General features: G+C 37.3%; 1 protein-coding gene, 1 long non-coding RNA gene and 2 pseudogenes across 12 annotated transcripts in view; 3 read left to right on the top strand and 1 right to left on the bottom strand.

Annotated features, from left to right (window-relative positions):
• CNOT4 (CCR4-NOT transcription complex subunit 4) overlaps positions 1-21,407 on the top strand; it is a 140,700-nt gene that overhangs the window by 69,136 nt on the left and 50,157 nt on the right. For 8 of the 11 annotated variants that reach the window (XM_014787726.2, XM_014787724.2, XM_087431192.1 and 5 more), the window contains 5 exons: positions 8-205; positions 6,086-6,172; positions 7,031-7,132; positions 7,883-8,008; positions 10,711-10,844. In XM_014787726.2, coding sequence (XP_014643212.2) covers positions 8-205; positions 6,086-6,172; positions 7,031-7,132; positions 7,883-8,008; positions 10,711-10,844 — 647 coding nt within the window. The remainder of the gene's footprint in view (positions 1-7; positions 206-6,085; positions 6,173-7,030; positions 7,133-7,882; positions 8,009-10,710; positions 10,845-21,407) is intronic. The other 3 variants (XM_004430729.3, XM_004430728.3, XM_004430730.3) reach the window with 1 other exon arrangement.
• The window catches only part of LOC147918280 (uncharacterized), a 35,211-nt gene continuing 31,052 nt past the window's right edge, over positions 17,249-21,407 (bottom strand). Inside the window, exon 3 of the long non-coding RNA XR_015552237.1 lies at positions 17,249-17,515. This is a non-coding gene — a long non-coding RNA (uncharacterized LOC147918280). The remainder of the gene's footprint in view (positions 17,516-21,407) is intronic.
• On the top strand, positions 18,625-21,192 carry LOC106801828 (signal transducer and activator of transcription 2 pseudogene; annotated as a pseudogene).
• On the top strand, positions 18,627-19,904 carry LOC147918281 (signal transducer and activator of transcription 2 pseudogene; annotated as a pseudogene).

Below are 21,407 nucleotides of genomic sequence, written 5' to 3'. Positions count from 1 at the left end.
CTTAAAGCCATATCCAGAAGACCCAGCAGTTTATAAACCACTCTCCCAGGAGGAACTGCAAAGGATAAAGAATGAGAAAAAACAGAAACAAAATGAGAGAAAACAGAAAATATCAGAAAATCGCAAACATTTGGCTAGTGTACGTGTTGTACAAAAAAACCTCGTCTTTGTTGTAGGTCTGTCTCAGCGCCTGGCAGACCCAGAGGTAAGTCCTCTTCTGTTTTCTTTCTCAACTTGACATTTTTTCTTTTTGCTTATCTTATTTGGAAATAGCAGCTGACCCTACCCAACTGCAGGATTCCCCTGAAAATATTAAAACTTAGAAGAAAATGGGAAATGATTTTTTAATAATTACTAAGAAAGTAGTGACGAGTTGTCATCTTAGGCAAGTGTCTTAATCTTTCTTGGCCTCATTTTCTTCAGTTATAAAACTAGGCAGTTCAACTGGATCTCTCAAGTCCCCTTTAGTGCCAATAGTCTGTGAAAGCTGGATAGTGGTTCTGTTTTGCTGTAAAGGCTAACATGTGGCAGGACTACTCTGTTTCTTTCCTCTTTTCTGTAGCTATGAAAGGTCCAGGGATGCTAGCATTAGTAGGGTATATGATCTTCAGGAGACCAGGTTCTTTTTAAAGCCAAAGGGTTGGGTCTAGAGTTCATACAAGAAAAGATTTCTTCAATAAGAGATGTTAAGGAGAGAGCTCGTTTTTGGCCTATGAGTCAACCTCAGCAGCCACTTCTTTCTTTTTCTAAGCTAGTGCTTAACTCCCCAGGCAGGCAGAATCCCATTTCACCCTTGACCATTTCCTTGAACATGGTCACACCTTTGCACCAACCCCTCTGGTCTCCCTCTTTTAGCTCTGCCTTTTTTCTAACCAGAGGACGCTTCTTACCTTTGCAAGTTTTTTATTTACCTGCCTGTGTTCTAAGTTTATTGATTAGAATCTGCTTTTGCATTTCTGAAACTGCTACTCCTATGAACGAACTTTTGTTTTGATGGATATGGATGTACTTGATTTTGTTAATACATCCTGAGTCCAGTCAACTGTTGTACCAGAGGCGTACGGAGCAGCACCTGAAGGCTGGGTAAAATTAAGCCATAATCTCAATCTAATGTTTGGATTATAGATTTCCTACCTCTTCTTTAGAATCTATGATTTGTTTTTATTTACTTACAGAGATTTCTTATTTCCTCTTCAAATAACATGTCTCCAGTAAGATTAATCTGAAGAATTATTACACAGAAAGAAATTAATCTAGGTGGTGACTAGTGTGAGAGAGCACTTTATCATGACTCTAAATGCACCTAAAAAATCACTACTAGTTTTATACTTTTGAAGTCATTGTTGCTTGGTGAGAGGACAATGAATTTTCTTAAACATTGGTTTGTCTCATTTATTTCTCTTGAAAGCCTAGGAATACCAGAGACCAGTGTTTTATTTATTAAATTCTACCACTTCTAAATAGTATCTTTAAAAATTCTCTTAATATATCTGTATAATCTTTTCAGGCTGGAAAACTTAACATCGGCTTCATTAGAAAACTCAGAGTTTCAAATTTTTAGTGTACCTTTCAAGTCAAAGAAGATCCCTATTATTTACTTATCTTTGGATGATGAACAATTTGACATTTGATTGAATTGTGATTAACAAAACTGATGAGTTTAGGAAAATTTAAAGCTTATTTTGAAAATATTTGTACATCAGAAAACTTCATGGCAAGCAAGGTTGATTGTCAAATATATTCATTTATTGATCAGTAGAAAAAAACTGTCAGAAAATATGTTAGAGGTAATAATTAGAGGTAATTGTCTTTTGTTGGAACCTAATTCATTCATTCTGTAAATTAACTCTTGAATACTTACTGTGTGTTAGGTTCTTTGATGTTGGAGATAAAGTAATTTAGCTGGCCAGACACAGTCTGTATCCTTAATAAGGTTGCAGACTAGTGAGGACAGAATTCAAGAACTTATAACTGTACTGAGCATTTATAAACAGGGAAGTAAAGGACTCTTTGGGAGCATAACAGCGGGGAACTTTGCTAGTATAGAGATCCGCCACCAGCCTCCTTGAGGAAAGGCTGATTAAGAATTACTAGGGATTAGCTAGGCAGCAAATAAGGACAAGAATGCTACCGGTGTGTGGTGGCCTGAGAGAGCAGCTTATTTGAGGAAGTAAAGACTTTAAAGACACAACCATTTCATTTTACAAATGAGAAACTGAGGCACAGGGAAGTTGAGTAACTTGCCTAGGATCACACAGCTGTTTCATAGCAGAGCCAGGACTAGAAAACACCCCTGGTCTTAAGGCTCCTATTCCAGTGTATTTTACGCTGATGATTGGTCTGTCGTTCATCCATCCATCCATTTATCCATTCATCATTCCATCTGCTTGCCATGGTTTTGATTTTCTCTGTAGTGTCCATGAACAGTTGACTGTGTCCAAAAAAATACATGGGAAGATATTTTACACATTAGGCATGCCATTGGGCATTTATAATTCTGTCACATGGCCTTTTATAGTCTGTGTAGGTGCTAAAGCTGACTCACTGTGAAGTAAATATGACATTGAATATACGGCTAATGTGGGGATGTGCAGGGTGCTCTGCCTACTCTCCATACTCTTTACTTTCTTTATTCACTAGAATACTATTTTGCTAGTTGACTGTTATGTTTAGGCTGAAAATTATTTGAATTTCTCTTGCCTGGGCAGGCCATTTCTTTCAGCCATAGACCACTTGCTAATACATTGAGGCCCACCAATGGTCTGTATGCATGTAATTCTTTTTGTTCAATGCTAAGACAGTTCAATTTTTAAATATGCATTTATTGAGTACCTACAATGTGCCAGGCCTTATGTAAGACACTAAGCATACATCAATAAAAAGCTAGTCCCTGCTTATTTACAAAAGTAACAGTATACTCTGAGGGGTGCTGTGTGCTATTGAGGCACAGAGATAGCACCTGACCTTGAGGGGGGAGGTATGTACTCCTCTGCTATCTTTGGGGTAAAGTGCTTCTGGCACAGGAACTGTACAAATGCTTCTGGATGAGAAAGAGCTCGGTCTGCAACTGATTTTTTTGGCTGGAAGATTAGAGTGCAATGGTGAGAGATGAGGCTGGCAAGGTAAGTGGTAACAGATTGTGAAGGGCTTACTGACCAGTTTAAGGAGTTTGCACTTGATCCTAAAGGCAGTAGGAAGCTATTGAATGTTTTAAAGAACAGAGTGAGATGGCTAGAGACATGGCTAGATTTGTGCTTTGAAAATATCGTTCTGGGTGTGGTGTGACATATCAGTGTAATTATATACAAATCTTGTGTTGTTATGAAGGTGTTATATCCAAATATTCACCAGAAACGATTTCCGTAAGCCAGTGGGGTTCAACCTTATCCGACCCAGTACCCACTTTATTTTAAACTAATATTTTATAATACCCTTTGACTTTCATGAAATGACTTCTTGATAATATAATCTGTCTACATATGTAATTTGAAAAAATATGTAAAGGAGAAATGAAAGAAAAGTAATTATAGAAAGACTTTTTCTACATGTGAATACTTGGGTGCTGCACTCTAGAACCTTGCTACTCAAGGTGTGGCCTCTGGGCCAGTAGCATTAGTATCACCTGGGAGCTTATTAAGCACACTCAGGCCCTGCCTCAGAGCTAGTGGATCCAGATATACATTTTAACTACATCCTCAAATGATTTGTATGTGTATCCAAGTTTGTGAAGTACTATTTTTCAGTACATAATAAAATAGTAAGATGCTTGCATCTGTTGGTAGAATCATGGTGAATGTGACGACTACAAATGCAGATTGTTACAGGTGTATGTATTGGCAACTCAGGTACCATGGTAATGATATGATTTTTCTGAAACAAATCTTAGTAAAATTCCAAACAAAGCACTTGTAGTTTTCCATTAATTACATATTATTTGCTTTCTTGTAAATTCAACGTTATGTCAAAACTGTGGGGAACTTCTTTGTGTTTATATATAATATGGAATTTGTTTCTAGGTGTACTTAATTATAAACAGGCTTCTCAGCTACATGAATGTCTTGTAGGACATTTCAAAAGTTATGCAGGATGCTTCTTTGTTGTGCAGGGCTAGTCTGAGCATTGTAAGCTGTCCCTGGCTCCGATCCACTGACCACAAACAGTGTCTCCCGGTCACTTTGACAACCTCCTGCAACCCTTCTTGAATGCTGCCTTCATTGAGAACTACTGCCTTAAAACTCAGACGTGATATGCTGATGTAGCACAACCTGTGACCAGCCTGAACGTTTTGAAGCAGCTGTTTTGGCCGTGAGGCCTTTTGCTGAGTTGGTGTGCATCCAGCTGCAATACTGAATGCAGTTCCACACTGCACTGACCAGAAAAACTTTTCAAAATATGCTCTTCCTACTTCTCAACCCTGAGACTTTGCTGTGAACAACCCGAGGGTCATTGCCTTCACCACTATAACTGTGATATCCCTCAGGGAATTTGAGTGGAAAAAAAGATTGAAAGCCAGTGTAACCACCTCACCTTCTAATTCATTAAAATTAGTTGTAAAAAACTAATTTTTTACAACAACGCCGGCCCCGTTTTTTACAACAACAAAAAACGGGGCCGGCCCCGTGGTATAGCGGTTAAGTGCGCGTGCTCTGCTGCTGGTGGCCCGGGTTCAGATCCCGGGCGCACACCGAGGCACCGCTGGTCAGGCCATGCTGTGGCAGCGTCCCACATAAAGTGGAGGAAGATAGGCACCCCAGATGTTAGCCCAGGGCCAGTCTTCCTCAGCAAAAAGAGGAGGATTGGCATGGATGTTAGCTCAGGGCTGATCTTCCTCACAAAAACAAAAAACAAAAAAAAAACCAAGGGGCCGGCCCGGTGGCGCAAGCGGTTAAGTGCGCGCGCTGCACTGCGGCGGCCCGGGGTTCGCTGGTTCGGATCCCAGGCGCGCACCGACGCACTGCTTGGCAAGCTGTGCTGTGGCGGCATCCCATATAAAGTGGAGGAAGATGGGCACAGATGTTAGCCCAGGGCCGTCTTCCTCAGCAAAAAAAGAGGAGGATTGGCAGATGTTAGCACAGGGCTGACCTCCTCACAAAAAAAAAAAAAAAAAAAAAACCAAAAAGAAAAAAACAAAAAAAAATAACAACCCTATACTTATAAGAACCTAAAATAAAATATGGTAAAAGTAATTACTTTATAATAAGTTGACAACTGTTAAGAATTAATGACACCCCAACCATAGGGTGTTTCACAAAACTTTGTTTCTGTTGGATGCAAAACATATGAGCTAAGTTGTGTGTGAGAGTATTATCAAATAAGAAGGTTTCAAAAGAATACTTTGCACCCATTTGAACGGGTACACAGAGAAAGCTTTTTCCATCCATCGCCTCACATAAGTTATTAACCAGGAAGAGAGAAGAAAAAAACAGGAGACGATTGAGAAATGGTAAAATTGATAGACATAAGGAAACCGTGTGTGTGCATGTGTGTATACGTAGACATTTGCGCACGCACACACACAGACATAGTGATAAATCATAAAGCCTCGAAGGTTGAGGAACATTCTGTTAGCATATTTGGAATTTGTAGCTTATAAATGATGCTTAATATATCAAATGTTATATATAATAGATTTTATGAGTAAAGACTGTCTCTACTTATGGCTGTCCTTGAGTTTCTATCTCAGTCTTTGATACATAATTTTGGTCATTGTTTTGAGAATTACTTTCTTATAAGGATCATTTATTAATGAAAATGTGGTTAGGCTATTTGATCTGTTTTGTGTTTAAAAATACTGTGAAGGTAAGTTCTCATAGATTATTGGTGCAGATATTAGAACATAGTAGATAATACCAAACTTAGTGAGTCCCAGTTTCTATTCAGTGGGTCAATAAAAAATAGCTTTTGGACTCTGTTGATGATTTCCTGTAGATTCACCATACATTGTAACTAAGAACTAGTCACATTTATTGGAAAACTTTAAAAATTGTTTTCCTTTCACTGAAGAGGGATGGTGTATGTCTCCATTGTAAGGATAAAGTTGATGAAAATGGGAACAGTTTATACCTTATTTCTTCTTCTTTTATAGGTTTTAAAACGACCAGAATATTTTGGGAAGTTTGGTAAAATACATAAAGTTGTCATCAATAATAGCACATCATATGCAGGCTCACAGGTAACTAATTATAGGAATTTTTCTTTTCCTCTCTATGGTCTGGGCTTGACCTGGGCTGTTTTGAAGGAAAATTTGCTTTCTTTGATTAGAAAGCTTGAGGGTCAAGGACTTAAGAAGTTGTGGTGACCTCTATTGGTGGGGTGGGGGAATTTTTGGTACTCATTTGACCCTTCTAGGACTTAACAGTGAATTGATAGAAATAAGAGGGAAATAGTAAAACAAAGATTTAGTGATGGTTTGAAGGGGAGGGGGAGTTGAGTCTATTGTTAGGCAGTCCAGATAATGATTTCTACTTAACAGTATTTTCAGATATTGAAAATGTAATAGAGCATCTTTGCTATGCTGGTATTAGCAGATAAAATACTCCTGCAGATTGCATTTATTTTTGGGAGAATATAATTGGACAGTGTCTTCAAATCTTATTTTTTAGAATCTAACTTTCAAAGTTTTTTTATAACCTCGACGAGCCTGTCAAATGACTTAAAGCTACTACTACTTCTAATTATTGTCATTGTTATTTATTTTTTTTTTTTAAAGATATTATTTATTCAGCTTTTTCCCCCCAAAGCCCCAGTAGATAGTTGTATGTCATAGGTTCACATCCTTCTAGTTGCTGTACGCGGGACTCGGCCTCGCGTTGGACGGAGAAGTGGTGCCTCCGGGTGCTCCCGGGATCCGAACCCGGGCCGCCAGCATCAGAGCACGCGCACTTAACCGCTAAGCCACAGAGCCGGCCCCTGTCATTGTTATTAATGATAGTAGTAGTAAAGGCCTTTAGAATTCCCTAGGCAGGTTGCAAGATAATTTTTTAAAGTTTTTGTTGAATTTGAAACTAATAACAGTGGGTTTTCACTTTAGGGTCCAAGTGCCAGTGCTTATGTAACCTATATCCGGTCAGAAGATGCTCTCAGAGCCATACAGTGTGTCAACAATGTGGTGGTAGATGGCAGAACACTTAAGGTAATACAGTCCTCTTGATTTTTTTTTTTTTAAGAGGGAAGATAAAATGTACTAAGTAGAGGAGAACATAGCATTTACGTATTATGTAATTACATTTGAAAGGAGTCTGTTTGAAGATTGCTTCTTAGTCATCCATACCAGCCTATGACAGCTAATTTGTTTATTACTGACTTATCTAGGGTCCTGTTTGCCAGGTAGAAATAAACACATTTATTATTAGGGGATAATCCTTAAAAATCTCCTATATTTACACATATTTTATTCTGTGAAAATGAATCTATTCTTCTTCTTTTCAGAAATAGATAAGAGTTCTGATCTGTTGTTCTTAAATATTTGGATGTTGTGCAATTGAGGTTTGAATGAAAGATCCCAGCAAGCAATGCTTTTTGTAAATGCAAGAAGGATGGCATAATTAGAAAAAGGAATTTGCCTTCCTATGTGCCTAATCACTTATAACATGGAACAGATTTTGTCTGTCTTTTCTTCTGATCTCTAGGGAGGAAGATTTGGGTGCTCAGGTTTTGGAAACCATAGACTGAGATGTTTTCTTTAGTTCTTCCAAATGAGCATCATCTTTAATAAATCCTGCTAGTAATAGTTTAATTCTCCAGTGTTCACAGCTGTACTTCTTGTTTTGTCATGTCTGTGCCTCGTTTTAGGTGAAGGGAAAACACTAAACATGAAAATTCTCATTGTGATGTCAGTTCATATTTTGAGTCTTTTTTTCCCCCTCCCTTTCTCTTCCTACAGGCATCGCTAGGTACAACAAAATACTGCAGTTACTTTTTAAAGAATATGCAGTGTCCAAAGCCTGACTGCATGTATCTACATGAATTGGGGGACGAGGCAGCCAGCTTCACAAAAGAGGAAATGCAGGTAGTAAAGTAATGCGAATTATCAACTTTGAGAAAAGGGAGTATTTTTTTTTTTATAAGTTAAAATTACAAAAGCAAAAACTAGGGATTTTATTTTTTTTAAACTGGTATTACTTTAAAGGAGTGCTTTCCAAACAGTGTTCCATGGAATGTCAGTTCTGCAGGATATTATAATAAAAATGGATCTGTGGTCCACTAAGTTTGAAAATGCTAGATTAATGAAGATAAATAGGTTTTTTTCCTGCAGCATTAAGGACTTCTCAGAGTCTTTAATATGCTAATACATGGGGGGAATGTACAACCAGAACCTAACTGACCAAGCAAAGCATTTTGGGAAATGCTACTTTAAAGGGAATGTCACCAAAATGAAAGCTAAGTGGGATACTATAATTCTGAGGGTCCCCCCCCGCCATCTCTACTCTTTAGAGGGAGCATGCTAGAAAATAATATCCTATCAAATGTTGCTGATAAGCTAACATTATTTTTATGAAGTGATTCTCCCTATGAAAGTGTCCACTGAGTTAGTGTCCTGTAAAGGGTGAATTGAAGGCTTATATCGTATGTTCATTTTTACGTTTCCTCTTCTCTTGTCTCCTTTCAATTTGAAGTATAAGCATGCCTTTACAAGTAAAAATGTTGACCATATAACATATTAAATGAGGATAATACCAAAGCACAGTGCTGCACTTCCCTAATATAGATGAGGACCTCAGATTGTTGCTGTGTGGACTTTTGCAGGAATACTTATTTAGATGGGGGCCATTGATTGATATGTTTCATTCTCCAGGTCAAATTAGAAAAAATCTAATAGGGGTTCCTTTAAATGAAATATTACCTTTTTTGACTTGGAGTTTCTACAGGTTAAATTCCATTATAATAAAGACATTGAAATTTCTTGACAATGTTGTCTTGATGATCCAAAAACTGTTAAAATAAGGACTCTGTGATATTTAATGGGGACGGATGACTTATTTCTTACTTATCCAATAAATGCTTCTTGATTTTTTTCTTTTTCTCCATGAAACTTTCTTGGATGAAATCTCAGGTTGAACCATTTCAAACTGAATTTTGACTAATGGAGAGTATGCTTTACTCACGGGTACTAATTACAATGAAAATCTCCGTCAAAGAATTTCTAAAGCCCAGTTGATCTCATTTTTGAGTATTGTTGAGCAGTAAAAGAAAATGGATGGACAGTCCCTTGGAACTTGATTGTAATGGAATTTAACCTGTCTCTATGTACTCCCCTTGTAGAATCACTTGAATATCAATTTGAGCTCTTTTGTGGCTAATGAAAGCCATAATATCTCCTGAAGTATTGATTGCAGAAAGAATTTTCAAGGTTTTTCATGTTTTAAAGATGTAAAATCCACATCTAACTGTATTTTTTCTTAATTATTTAAAATTTATTTCATATTGTCCTAAATTCATCTTGTTCTTCTTTACCCAAGATTAAAATTACTTTGAAAAGGGATCTTTTTTTTTTTGTTAAAACACTTCCTCAGTGTAGAAAGGAAATTTGAACAAATAATATGATGGCAAAAATCAGAAGATCTTTCCTTGTTACTGCATAACTCAAAATTTTGTACCATATGAAGCATTTGTAGATCCAACTGAAACAGACAAGAGCCCTCTCAGAATAGGGAATGACACATTGTGCAGTATATTTGATGCAGTTGTTCTCTGTTAGATGTTATTGCACTTGATTGTTTTTATTGTTTTTGTTTTTATCTGTTCTGGTTTTGATTTTCCCATAACATCTATTTAGACCACACTTTTAAAATAATTAACAACCCTGAAGGTAAGTAAAAATGTCATTCCAGTCATGATATACATGAAGCAGTAAAAAGTTATTCAAAGTAATTTCATTGTAAGTCATTCAAAGTAATTTATTTTTGTATGTGACTAGTTTCCACAGTCAATCTTTGCCTAATTTCTCCTATAATGTTTATAACATTACCTTCTGACATACAGCTACCAACTACAGAGCACAAATACAGAGTTCTCTTTGTTGTGTATAGAGCAGGGATTGGCAGACTTTTTCTGTGAAGGGCCGGTTAGTAAATATTTTAGGCTTTCTGGGCCACATGGTCTCTGTAGCAAATATTCAACTCTGCTGTTATAGCATGAAAGCAGTCACAGGCAACTCATAAATAATAGACACTTCATAAATAAATGAGTGAGACTGTTCCAATAAAACTTTATTTACAGAAACAAAGTGACTGGCTGTAAATCGCCAACCCCTGGTCTAGAGTTTAAAATACATGAAATTTTATGTAAAAACATGAAAATTTTAATCCCCCCCCGCAAAAAAAAAAGAAATTGATTTTCAGTGATCTTCAGAAAATTCAGTAATGGCCTATTAGAAGGCTTAATTCTCATATGAAAAATGGGGAAGTAGATTTAAAAGGGACCTTAAAGTTTTTTGAGCTATCGAAAATGTTGTCTCTTAATAAGCTTTTCTACACAATAAAGTAGTTGATGAAATGCCTTAATTAATGGAATATATATCATGTAGTTTTGTTGGAAGAACTTTCATTCGTCTAGAAGTTTTGTGACATCATCCTTACAGGTTTCTCTGACATCATGAAAAACCCTCACATATTTTATTTAGGATATCTTTAGTAATTTAGAAAGTAATTCAGTATTTTATTTCAGCCATTTTGTGAACCTCACTGCAGTTTTAACTTCTTCTTCCCTTAGGCGGGTAAACACCAAGAATATGAACAGAAGCTACTTCAAGAATTATATAAATTAAACCCTAATTTTCTTCAACTATCTACGGGTTCAGTTGATAAGAATAAGAACAAAGTGACACCACTGCAGAGGTATGATACGTAAGTACCGATATTAGTTTAATCAGACACCTCACCTTCATGTCTGTCGATCTTCTTTTTTCATTCTACATCTTTTTCAGGCAGAATCCTTCTTGACAGTGTCTATCATATATGCAGAATTGTTGCACCATATAGGAAATGTTGAGTCAAAATTTCTGGGTTTGAATATTTGCTGCCTGCTGCTCCCTGGTAATACTTCAGATGAGCTTCTTGATGGCTTCCCCTTTGCATTGATTTGCAGACTACCATGAGCCCTGGGAATACCCTCCTTGATAAAAAGGAAATTAAGAGATGTTGGTTATTAAAAGGCTTTTGTCACCTAATTGAAATTTCCCCCCTGGTATAATGAGGGAAAGAAAATGTAAAAGGGAGAGTGGGAGTTATCTGAAGCATTGCGTGTTGGGAACACAAATATTCATGGTTGTCTAGTCTTAGGAATCACTCAAGTCTTATATCCTCTGAGTGAGGAGAGTATCCCGTAATCAGAATCTTATTCATCTTAGGAGTTAAACTGTTTTTGAGTAGACCTATATATTGTGTCAATGTTTAAACAAATTTATAGTCTTAAGTACTGAGTCTCATTCTGATATGATGATCTTCACATCTTGGATTGTATTTGGTTATGGCGTATCAGAAAATGGTATGATTAATAAAAACAATAATTTTGGAGTTGTACTCTATTTAGAACATTCCTTAAGTTTGATGTGTTAGGATGTTTGTTCATTTTTTTAAATTTGGTAAGTTTAACTTTTATAAAATGAATTCATTTAAAATAAATAGCTATAATTAATTTAGATATGTTGATTTTCTTTAAAAAAATTTTATTCCAAAGTTAAATTTGTTTAAGTGATATTTTAATTGTCTGAGTGTTACATGTTATAGTCCAATGACTATTTAGCACTAAAGTAATGTAAAGGCCATTTTCAAATATAGCTGATAGTAGTTACATGGATTGTTGTCTGTCATTTCTTCAAAAACATATTCTTATATTTAAATTCTTAAAGTCCTTGTTTATTCACTTTAATAGTAAAAATTATTTATAAAAACTATTCAAATTTAAATACTTCTTGTTTATACACACACACATATATGTACATGTGTATATAAATATAAAAGAAGCCACAGAGCAAAACACAAAATTACTGTGTAGTAAACTATGTGAAATTTGTTTATATCAAAGCTAAGAATAAAAGCTAAGTCCAAAAGAAATCTTTTTGGATTGATAAACTTTGGCCCTTTCCATCGATCTTTTTGTACCTTCCCCTGTCTACCCCTGTATGTTTATTTTATTATGAACCATATGCTATTACTTACCTCATTGGTTACTAACTCTGTAGTGCTTCGTATAAGAATGGGGTTATTGTAGTAAAAATTTATTTGAGATGCTTTTAACATTTATACACATCGTTGTTCTCATTAAAAATGTTATCATTCTATTTAAAATCATATTCTGGGTTTATAGCTCTTAGAAAATTCAGAGCAGAAATTTAAATTTTTGATTATCTCTTTGAGATAACATTTGTTATTTCTTGAACATAAAAGTAGTAAGTTTTTATTCAAGGAAATTTGAAAAATATGTAAAAGCATACAGAAGAAAGTAAATATTGTATGTGATCTCAGTACTCAGATGTTTTCACTGAAAATGATTTGATGTATTTTCCATGTAGTGTGTGTTTTCTTGTAGTCCATTTTCTTTCCTGCGAATGTATATATACACAAAACACATTGGTTTGTTATCTTTTAAAACTTAATAGTCATTATTACAAATATTTTCCCATGTCATGAAAACATAATTTTTTATGGCTACATAGTATTCCATTATAGATGAGTATTTCAAATTTATTAAATCAATCTCCAGGTGTATATTATGTTATTTTCATTTTGGTGCTATAATTTATAACACTATGATGAACATTTTTTTTATGTAAACATTTTGATTATAGCTTTGGTATTCTTAGAAGTAGAACTACTGAGTCAAAGATTCTGAGTACCTGTTTCCTTCAATTGAGTATTTTTTTCTGTACACTTGCCAACTTGATAAACAGAAAAGCTGTCTCATTTTAATTTGTATTTTATTAATAGAGTGAATTTTTTATGTACTGTGAATTCATGTTTGCCATGTTTTATTGGTGTATTTAACTGTTATATGCAGTATATAGATCTAATTTTCCCCAGTTAGTTGACCAATCTATCTGTGTTTCAAAATACTTGCATGTATAAATCAAATTTGGAAGAATTTATATTCTACAATATAACGTTGAGTCTTCTCAACCATTAGCATGTTATGTCTCTCTATTAAGTCTTTTGTGTCTCTTAGGAGAGACTTTTTTTTTGTCTTTTCCCATTTTATTGTATTGGATCTTCCGCCACCACCTCTTCCTGTTTGAGAATCCCCCTAGGCTAAAAATTAAAGAACAGTGTTAGAAAGTGGTGCTAGCAGGCATCCTTGTCTCATTCTTTACTCTTATAGGGATATCTCCATGTTTTTTTTCAATCTTAAGTATGATTTTGACCATTTATTTGAGATAAATATTTTAAATCACAATACAAAAATACCTTGTTATTTCTAATTTACTGAGCCTTCTTCTTTAGATTGGAAGTGAAAATTGGAATTTACCAAATATCTTTTTGGCATTTATAACAAGTATTTAGCTTTTCTTTAACTTATTTTTTTGTCGTCATTTATTAATAGATTTACTAATATTTTACTGACTTTGCCTTTATGTAAAGTATAGTGAGAGCGTACAATCACAAGTTGTAGAGGGAAAAAAAAGGAAGAACAAGGGAGATTTAAAACAGTATGCTCATTTAGTAACTTTGCCCAAAGCCAGTGCTACTGAATCTCAATTGGGACCCAAATAAATTTTGACGTGGATACTTATGCTTTGCATGAGTGCATGATATAGGAAGGTTTTTTTGGGGAGGGGTTGTTTTATGTTTGTTTAATGCAGGTCCCTCAAATCTATTAATGACAGTTGATGGCCCAAGTTACAGAGAGTTGTTTTTTTGGCAAGCTTCTATAGCTTGCTTGCTTTCTATGCCAACCCCTGCTAGAGAGTAAGTTTGCCTGACTGTCAGTAATACTGAAGGTCTGCTTTGGTCTCCATTTGCACGTTGCCACCATACAGGGTAGAGTGGTAGGAATGAGTGTGGATGAGTTTTCTTTTTCCCACAGGGAAGACTTAACAAGTTAAAATGATGAGCAATATGGCTCTTTACCTGGTCCTACCCAAGAGATAAGTTTTTCTTATTCAAGATAAGTTGAGAATTAAACTTCCTAGGGAAAAAAGAAAAAGAATGGTTCTTTTTTATCTTTTCTTGGCATTCCTATATGGTAAGTAGCTGTCTTACAAGAATTGTAAGAAAGCAAAACCTGGAAACCTTGTGGACTGACACTAAGTTTAAAATGTAGTTGTTTTTAAATTTCTAATTAAGCCAGAGTACAAATATTAAGAGTGCCATTGCTGCTAATCCTCACTGAACCCCAACATGGTCCCCTGATACACATGTGTGTAAGTGAAATTTTCTGTAATATGTCTTATTCCTATGTCACTTAAACGAACAATAAATTCTAAAAGGAATGTGTCATTTGCTCTTCCCCACATTATTATGAATTTGAGAGTATGTCAGATTGAATATTGAATATAGATGTGCTATTTCTCTATATTAATAAGTTACTTTGAAATGATGGGTACAAATGACAAGAACGGGGAATGAGGAAGCCATGCAGTAGTGATGCTTAAGAAGTGGATATTTTGTTTTTAAGTTTGGGGCTTCAAAAACCTTCATTGACATTGGGACGACCATTTGTGCGCCAACTGAAGACTGTGAAAGGAATAAAGTAGCTAGATGGGCTGGTGTGCCCACAAGAGTGGGTAGGCCTACCTGTAAGAATTTGGGGGGCAGACTATAGGATATGCAGATCACTCAAGGTAAGTGGTTATGACTCCATCAAACAAGCCACCATTGAAGGAATGGAGATGTTCAGCTTTGGACTTAGGTGAAAAGATGGTTGAACAAAAATTTGATGTCTTCTGTGTTCATTAATCTCCTCAGTAGTCTTATGTGATAGATATTGTTATCTTACTACTGGCAAGAAAACTAAGTCTCAGCGAGTTTACCATTATCCTACACAAATAAGTGATAGACTAGATTCTGACGAAAGTCTGTCACTTTTAAGCCCAAGCTCATTCTCCCACTCTGCCATTGCTTAGTCTAGAAGAGTCTTAAGAGACTGTAACATGAATCAAAAACTCTGACATAAATCAAACTAATTCATATAAATAAAACTATGCCATAACTATATGTAGTTCAACTTTGAAGGTCTCTGGTACTTAGGGCTTATTACCTCAGGATAAATATAGTGGATGTATTATAAATTCCAAGGAATTAATGGTATTTTAAGCAAAACCTTCTCTAAACCACAGATTGGTGGCAGTAGAGGATAAAGAAATGGTGAAAAGAAGATTTCTATAGGAATTTGTCAGTTTATTACGTTGAAAGAAAATGTACATCTTGTAAAGAATGTGGCTATCCTTATTGAAAATCAAGTATAGGTTCTGATAGACTGATGGCATAGTCAGAGTATCTTATTTATTCTGCACAGTGGGAGTGGTAATTGCATAAATCCTGTTCTACCCTGGCATTAGTCAACCCCTGAGATTTAGAAAAGGTGTAGTCCAGAGAATAGCAGAAAATAGTCTTGAGTAGAGATTATTAAGTCACGGAGAGGCTTCAGGACATCTGTGAAGTCTGTGAAATTTTAGGTCAAATTTTTTTGGGGAGAGAGGATCCGTGACCTAAAAATAGTTGTTAATTAATGGTGTAGAGGGCGCTGGTATGCTGATACCTATAGATAGATTAGAGGTGAATTCAGGAGTGGTATAAAGCAGTGATTCTCACTGTATGGACAAGTGCCATGAGAGGTGGCCTACATTTTTTTGTAAAATGGATCCCTAGAAAGGCATTCCCTCTTTTATAATAGATAAATGATTTGCAGGTCCCTACTTTTATTTTTGCGTAGAACTAAAAGGCTACTTACTTGTAAAACTAAGCGGATGAGTTAGTAAGGTTTGCTAAAATTGGATATTTGCATTAAAATCAGAATTACAATATTTTTCTGAACTTATTTCTCAAAATCTTTCCTTATTTCTCTAAAGAAATTTTTTTCTTCCCATACTGTGTTTGGATATATAAAGTTACTGCACATGTGCACATACACGCTGGAAAACTAGTAGGTGAGCCAGGGTATCTTGCTTCACCTAAGTAGAATATGTATATTCAAAGAAGTTAGAGAGCCACTGGTCTAAAGTATTTGTTCCAGAAGGTAGATTTTAATGAGTTTGGGGGAGGGGTGGTTAGAAATAGAGTTGTTGGTGCCCTTATTTCTTAGAATAGAAGAAAAAGGACATCAAATGAGTAATTGTGTGTTTAAATTCAACTTTTATATAGTGTCTTTTAAAGATCAAATTTTATTACTGAAATACACAATTAAAATGAATAAATGGGGACTTTACCTGCTGTTTTTAAAAGCTTGCCATGTTCTATGATATGTTTAGGGTGGTGGATGGCCATCTTTCAGCTTTAAAATTAAGAATAATTATTTGTGCTTACCAGTAATTGAAACATTTATTTTCATTCATGTTAGGTACATCCTGGAGTTATGAGAAAATTCTGATTAAAATCATATTTACCATAGTAAAATCAGTCCAGGTTTATTGAGGTATTTTTTTCTTGCTCTATTAATAGCTGATTGTGTCATGTTGCTTAAGAGGGGCCATAATTTAGTAGCAAAGTAATACTTTAAAGATTTTATTTATTTTATTTTTTCCCCCCAAAGCCCCAGTGGATAGTTGTGTGTCGTAGCTGCACATCCTTCTAGTTGCTGTATGTGGGACTCGGCCTCAGGATGAACGGAGAAGTGGTGCCTCGATGCGCACCCGGGATCCGAACCCGGGCCGCCAGCATCGCAGCGCGCGCACTTAACCGCCAAGCCACAGGGCTGGCCCGCAAAGTAATACTTTAAATGTTAATGTATATTTGAAGCCTGTATCAAATAAAATATACTCTATAAAGGCAGGCTACCAGTCTGTAACTTAAATTTGTCCTTTGCAGTAGCAGATGTTTATCTCAGTTATTTGACGTGGTGAGCATGAAAAATGAAAGTGAATTCTTCTAAATGAATATGGGAATATTTAATTAGGGAGCAACATAAATATGTATTTGTGTATCTAGTAACATGATAGTGAAATTTAGAAATGTCCATTATGTTGACATCTGTGTTAAATTTTACCTTATATCCAAAATGCAACCAAAATTAGTACAATCACTGAGACTATTTTTATCTTTTAATGTAATGAACAAGGCAATTAGACCTTATCAATATTTTTTCTATCCCATCCCCAGTCCACAAAAAAATGATTTCTTCCTTGATACTTTTACTATGTAATTACTTGCTTTATGCTGCAAATTTTAGAAAGCAGCGAAGAGACTGTTTTCAGGAATTTTTGTTGGCATTTCCACTGAGGAAGTAAAAGGAAGTCAATTATAAGCACTGCCTTTGGGGCAAGTTAGAAGCAAGTAAAGTTGGCTGAGCATCTGAAGATCCAGACGGAGGCACAGCTGTGTCAGACTGCCTGCTTGCAGATAGTTGTGAATTTTGGTTTCTTTATCTGTAAAACAAAGTATTTAAATTTGATATTAATGATCCTTCTAGCTCTAAAATCTAATGATTTGACACTTTTAGGAGACTTGATACGATAGATGCCTTTTTACTGTGTTCCTCTTCACTGCCTCTAGTGCAGAGATCATCGGATACCAGGTGTCTCTAGACTAATTGAATCAGAATCTCTAGAGATGGAGCCTGGCTATATACTTTAAATAAATAAATATAGAAATATTTATTTATTTTTTGAAAAGATCCATAGCACTAGAGTCCAACTGTTAGGTTATTTGAAAAATATTTACTCCTGAGAAATCTGTAAAACCCTAGATTTTAGAACTATTTAGGGGTAGAACTAAAAAAAAAAAATTAGTGAGACTGTTTGAATGAAAACATTATATGTTTATGAATTTTTATGTACAAGGATTTACACACACAGCATTGCCTTCTGGAAATAATATCTTGATTGTGTTATGAGACCAAACTACCTATTAGGACTTCTTAGTCCCACTTGAATCCAGTACTTCTCAATCCAGGTGTCTGAATTTCTCCTTCTCTCAGCATTATGACTGTTTGTCAGTGTTTGAATGACCTATCGGTATAGGTGGTCTTCAACTCTTAGCCTTTTCCAAGATGATTGTCAACCTCTGTTTTCTCTCTCTCATTCTTTGGTTTAGTTCAATTTATATTATTTGCTTTTCTTTGCTTTTATCCAAGAGAACCAAATTAGTATGCTTCAGCTTTTCAACACCTTTCTAGTTTTTTTCCTTACTAGGCAACCTCTGCCCCACTCCTTGATGCTATGCAAAAGCTTGTTAATTTTTCCTATTGAAAATGGAAAGAACAACAAAACTTCTGCTCTGAAATGCAAGCAATTTTTTTTTTTAGTGTGTCAAAAAGAGGTTGATTTAAGAAAGCCTGGGCTGAGTGGCAGCCAGTGTTGGTGTGCGTGGCTGGGAATGGCGAGCTCTGGGGTTCAGCTCCCCACTGAAGCAGGTCAGAGGGGCTGAAGAGGGTAGAGTGGGAGGTGCTGGTGCTGGAGCTCCCTCTGGGGATTGGAACCTGTGACCAAACCACTAGAGGGAGCAAGAACTGAGCCCATAGCCAGACTCAGACCCCAAATGACACAGTGGGAGATGCTGCAGAATCTTGACACTCCATTTCAGGATCATTTGCACCAGTTCTACTCAGATATCTTGCTGGTAGACATTGGACAGTACTTGGTGGTCTGGATTGAAGACCAGAACTGGCAGGAGGCTGCACTGGGCAACAATGATTCCAAGTCTAATATGCTATTCTTCCACTTCTTTGACCAACTGAACTGTGAGTGTGGCTGCTATAGCCAGGACCCTGAGTGCTTTTTGCTACAGCACAACTTGCAGAAATTCTATCAGGACATTTGGCCTTTCCCCAGGGCCCTACCCAGTTGGCTGAGATGATCTTTAATCTCTTTAATTCTGATCCAGGCTCCGGAGGGCCAGTGGGAGCAAGGAGAACCAGACATTGAAGCACCTATGAGATTGAATCCTGGATCCTGGAATTGAGGGCTATGATGGAGAAGCTGGTGAAATCCATCAGCCAACTGAAAGACCAGCAGGATGTGTTCTGATATAAGACCCAGACCTCAATGAGGATGCTGTCTTTGGACCCCCATCAGACCAGACATTAGCAGCTTCTGTGGGAAACTCTCAGTGACCTGGATAAAAGGAGAAAGGAGGTGTTGGATGCCTCCAAAGCACTGCTAGGTTGATTAATTACCTACCTAATCGAGCTACTGGTGCCAAAGTTGGAGGTGTGCGAAGTCCAGCAGCAAAACGCCTGTATTGGAGCCCCCTGGACCATGGGTTGGAACAGCTGGAGAAGTGGTTCACAGCTGGAGCAAGGCTGTTTCATCTCTGTCAACCGCTAAAGGAGTTGAAGGGATTGAGTCACCTGGTTGGCTATCAGGATGACCCTCTGACCAAAGGGATGGACGTGCAGAAGACCCAGGTCACAGAGTTGCTACAGGGTCTGCTCTGCAAAGCCTTTGTGGTAGAAACCCAGCCCTGCATGCCCTAAACTCCCCATTGACCTCTCATCCTCAAGACTGGGAGGAAGTTCACTGTCTGAATAAGGCTTCTGGTGAGATTCTAGGAAGGCAGTGGGTCACTGACTGCAGAAATCTTCCTTGACGGGCATCCTCTGCAATTACAAGGTTTCCAAAAGTTCAACGTTCTGACTTCAAATCGGAAAACTTTGACCCCCTGAAAAGGGTTAGAGTCAGGGCTCACTTTGGGATTTCAGCTACCTGACTCTGGTGGTTCTGGAAAGGCAGCAATAGGGGGATGCTGGGTGCAACAGAGGAACTGCACGTTATCAGCTTCATGGTTGGATACACACAGACATCCTCTATGTGGTGATTATTTCTAACATGAACCTACTCTTGATTTCCTGGGCCTCTGTTCTCTGGTTTGGTCTGCTCAGCTCAAACCCGCAGAATCAGTGGTTCTTCTCCAGCCCCCCGAAAGCCCCTCTGGAGCTTGCTGGGCCCTGCTCTCAGTTGGTAGTTCTCCTGTATTGGCTGAGGCCTCAAACTGGAGCAGCTGAGCATGATGAGGGACAAGCTGTTTAGGCAGAACTCTAGGATTGAGGGTGTATTGTTGTTCTGGTCTGACTTCATTAAGCCAGAGAGTCCCGCAGGCAACCTACCATTCTGGACATGGCTGGACCTGGTACATGACCACCTGGAGGATCTCTGGAATGATAGATGCATCATGGGCTTCGTGAGCTGGAGCCAGGAACACCAGCTGCTGAAGAAGACCTCGGGCACCTTTCTACTGCTCTTCAGTGAATCATTGAAAGAGGGCATTACCTGCTCCTGGGTGCAACACCAGAATGATGATAAGGTGCTCACCTACTCTGTGCAGCCCCACACCAAGGAGGTACTGCAGTCATTCACACTGACTGAAATCATCCACCACTACCAGCTACTCACTGAGGAGAAGATACCTGAGAACTTGCTATACTTCCTTTACTCCCAGGTCCCCTGGGATGAGGCTTTTGGGTGCTACTATGAGGAGAAAGTTAATCTCCAGGAATGGAGGAAGTACCTGAAACATAGGCTTATTATGGTCTCTAATAGACAGGTAGATGAGCTGCAGCAACTGCTGGAGGTTAAGCTGGAGGGAGAACTGGAGTCATTAGAGCTGGAGCCAGGGCTGGCACCAGGGCCAGAGCTAGGCCTGGAGTTAGAGCCAATGCTTGAGGCAGCGCTGGATCTCGTGCTAGAACTGGAGCCCACATTAGGCATGGTATCAGAAAGAGTGCCAGAACTGAAGCTGGACCCTATTGTAGAGCGATTCCCAGAGAACCCCAGGAGACAATTGCTGTTGTTCTAAGATATGCTTCTAGTGTAACTTGAGATGCAAATGCAAGTGGGCCCTGTATATGTCGCTTTTTGCTGCCTGGTATGTTCGAGGAACAGTCCTGTTCAGAACGAGGCCTTTCTGAGCAGAAGTGGCTAATAAACTTTGTGGTGACCTGGAAAAAGAGAAGAAAGAAAGCCTGTAGATTTTTTTTTTTTTATTGATGTTTTAATGGTTTCTAACATTGTGAAATTTTGGGTTGTACATTTTTGTTCGTTCATCACCATATATATGACTCCCTTCACCCCTTGTGCCCACCCCCCACCCCCACTGCCCCTGGTAACCACAGTCCAGTTTTCTCTGTCCATGTGTTGGTTTATATTCCACATATGAGTGAGATCATACAGTGTTTGTCTTTCTCTTTCTGGCTTATTTCACTTAACATAATACGCTCCAGGCCCATCCATGTTGTTGCAAATGGGACGATTTTGTCTTTTTTTATGGCTGAATAGTATTCCATTGTATATATATACCACATTTTCTTAATCCAGTCGTCAG

The sequence above is a fragment of the Ceratotherium simum genome, chromosome 1 (genome assembly GCF_057802395.1).
Source record: "Ceratotherium simum simum isolate JZ-2026a chromosome 1, ASM5780239v1, whole genome shotgun sequence".
Classification (NCBI taxonomy): domain Eukaryota; kingdom Metazoa; phylum Chordata; class Mammalia; order Perissodactyla; family Rhinocerotidae; genus Ceratotherium; species Ceratotherium simum.
This window is presented reverse-complemented; position numbering and strand designations above follow the sequence as displayed.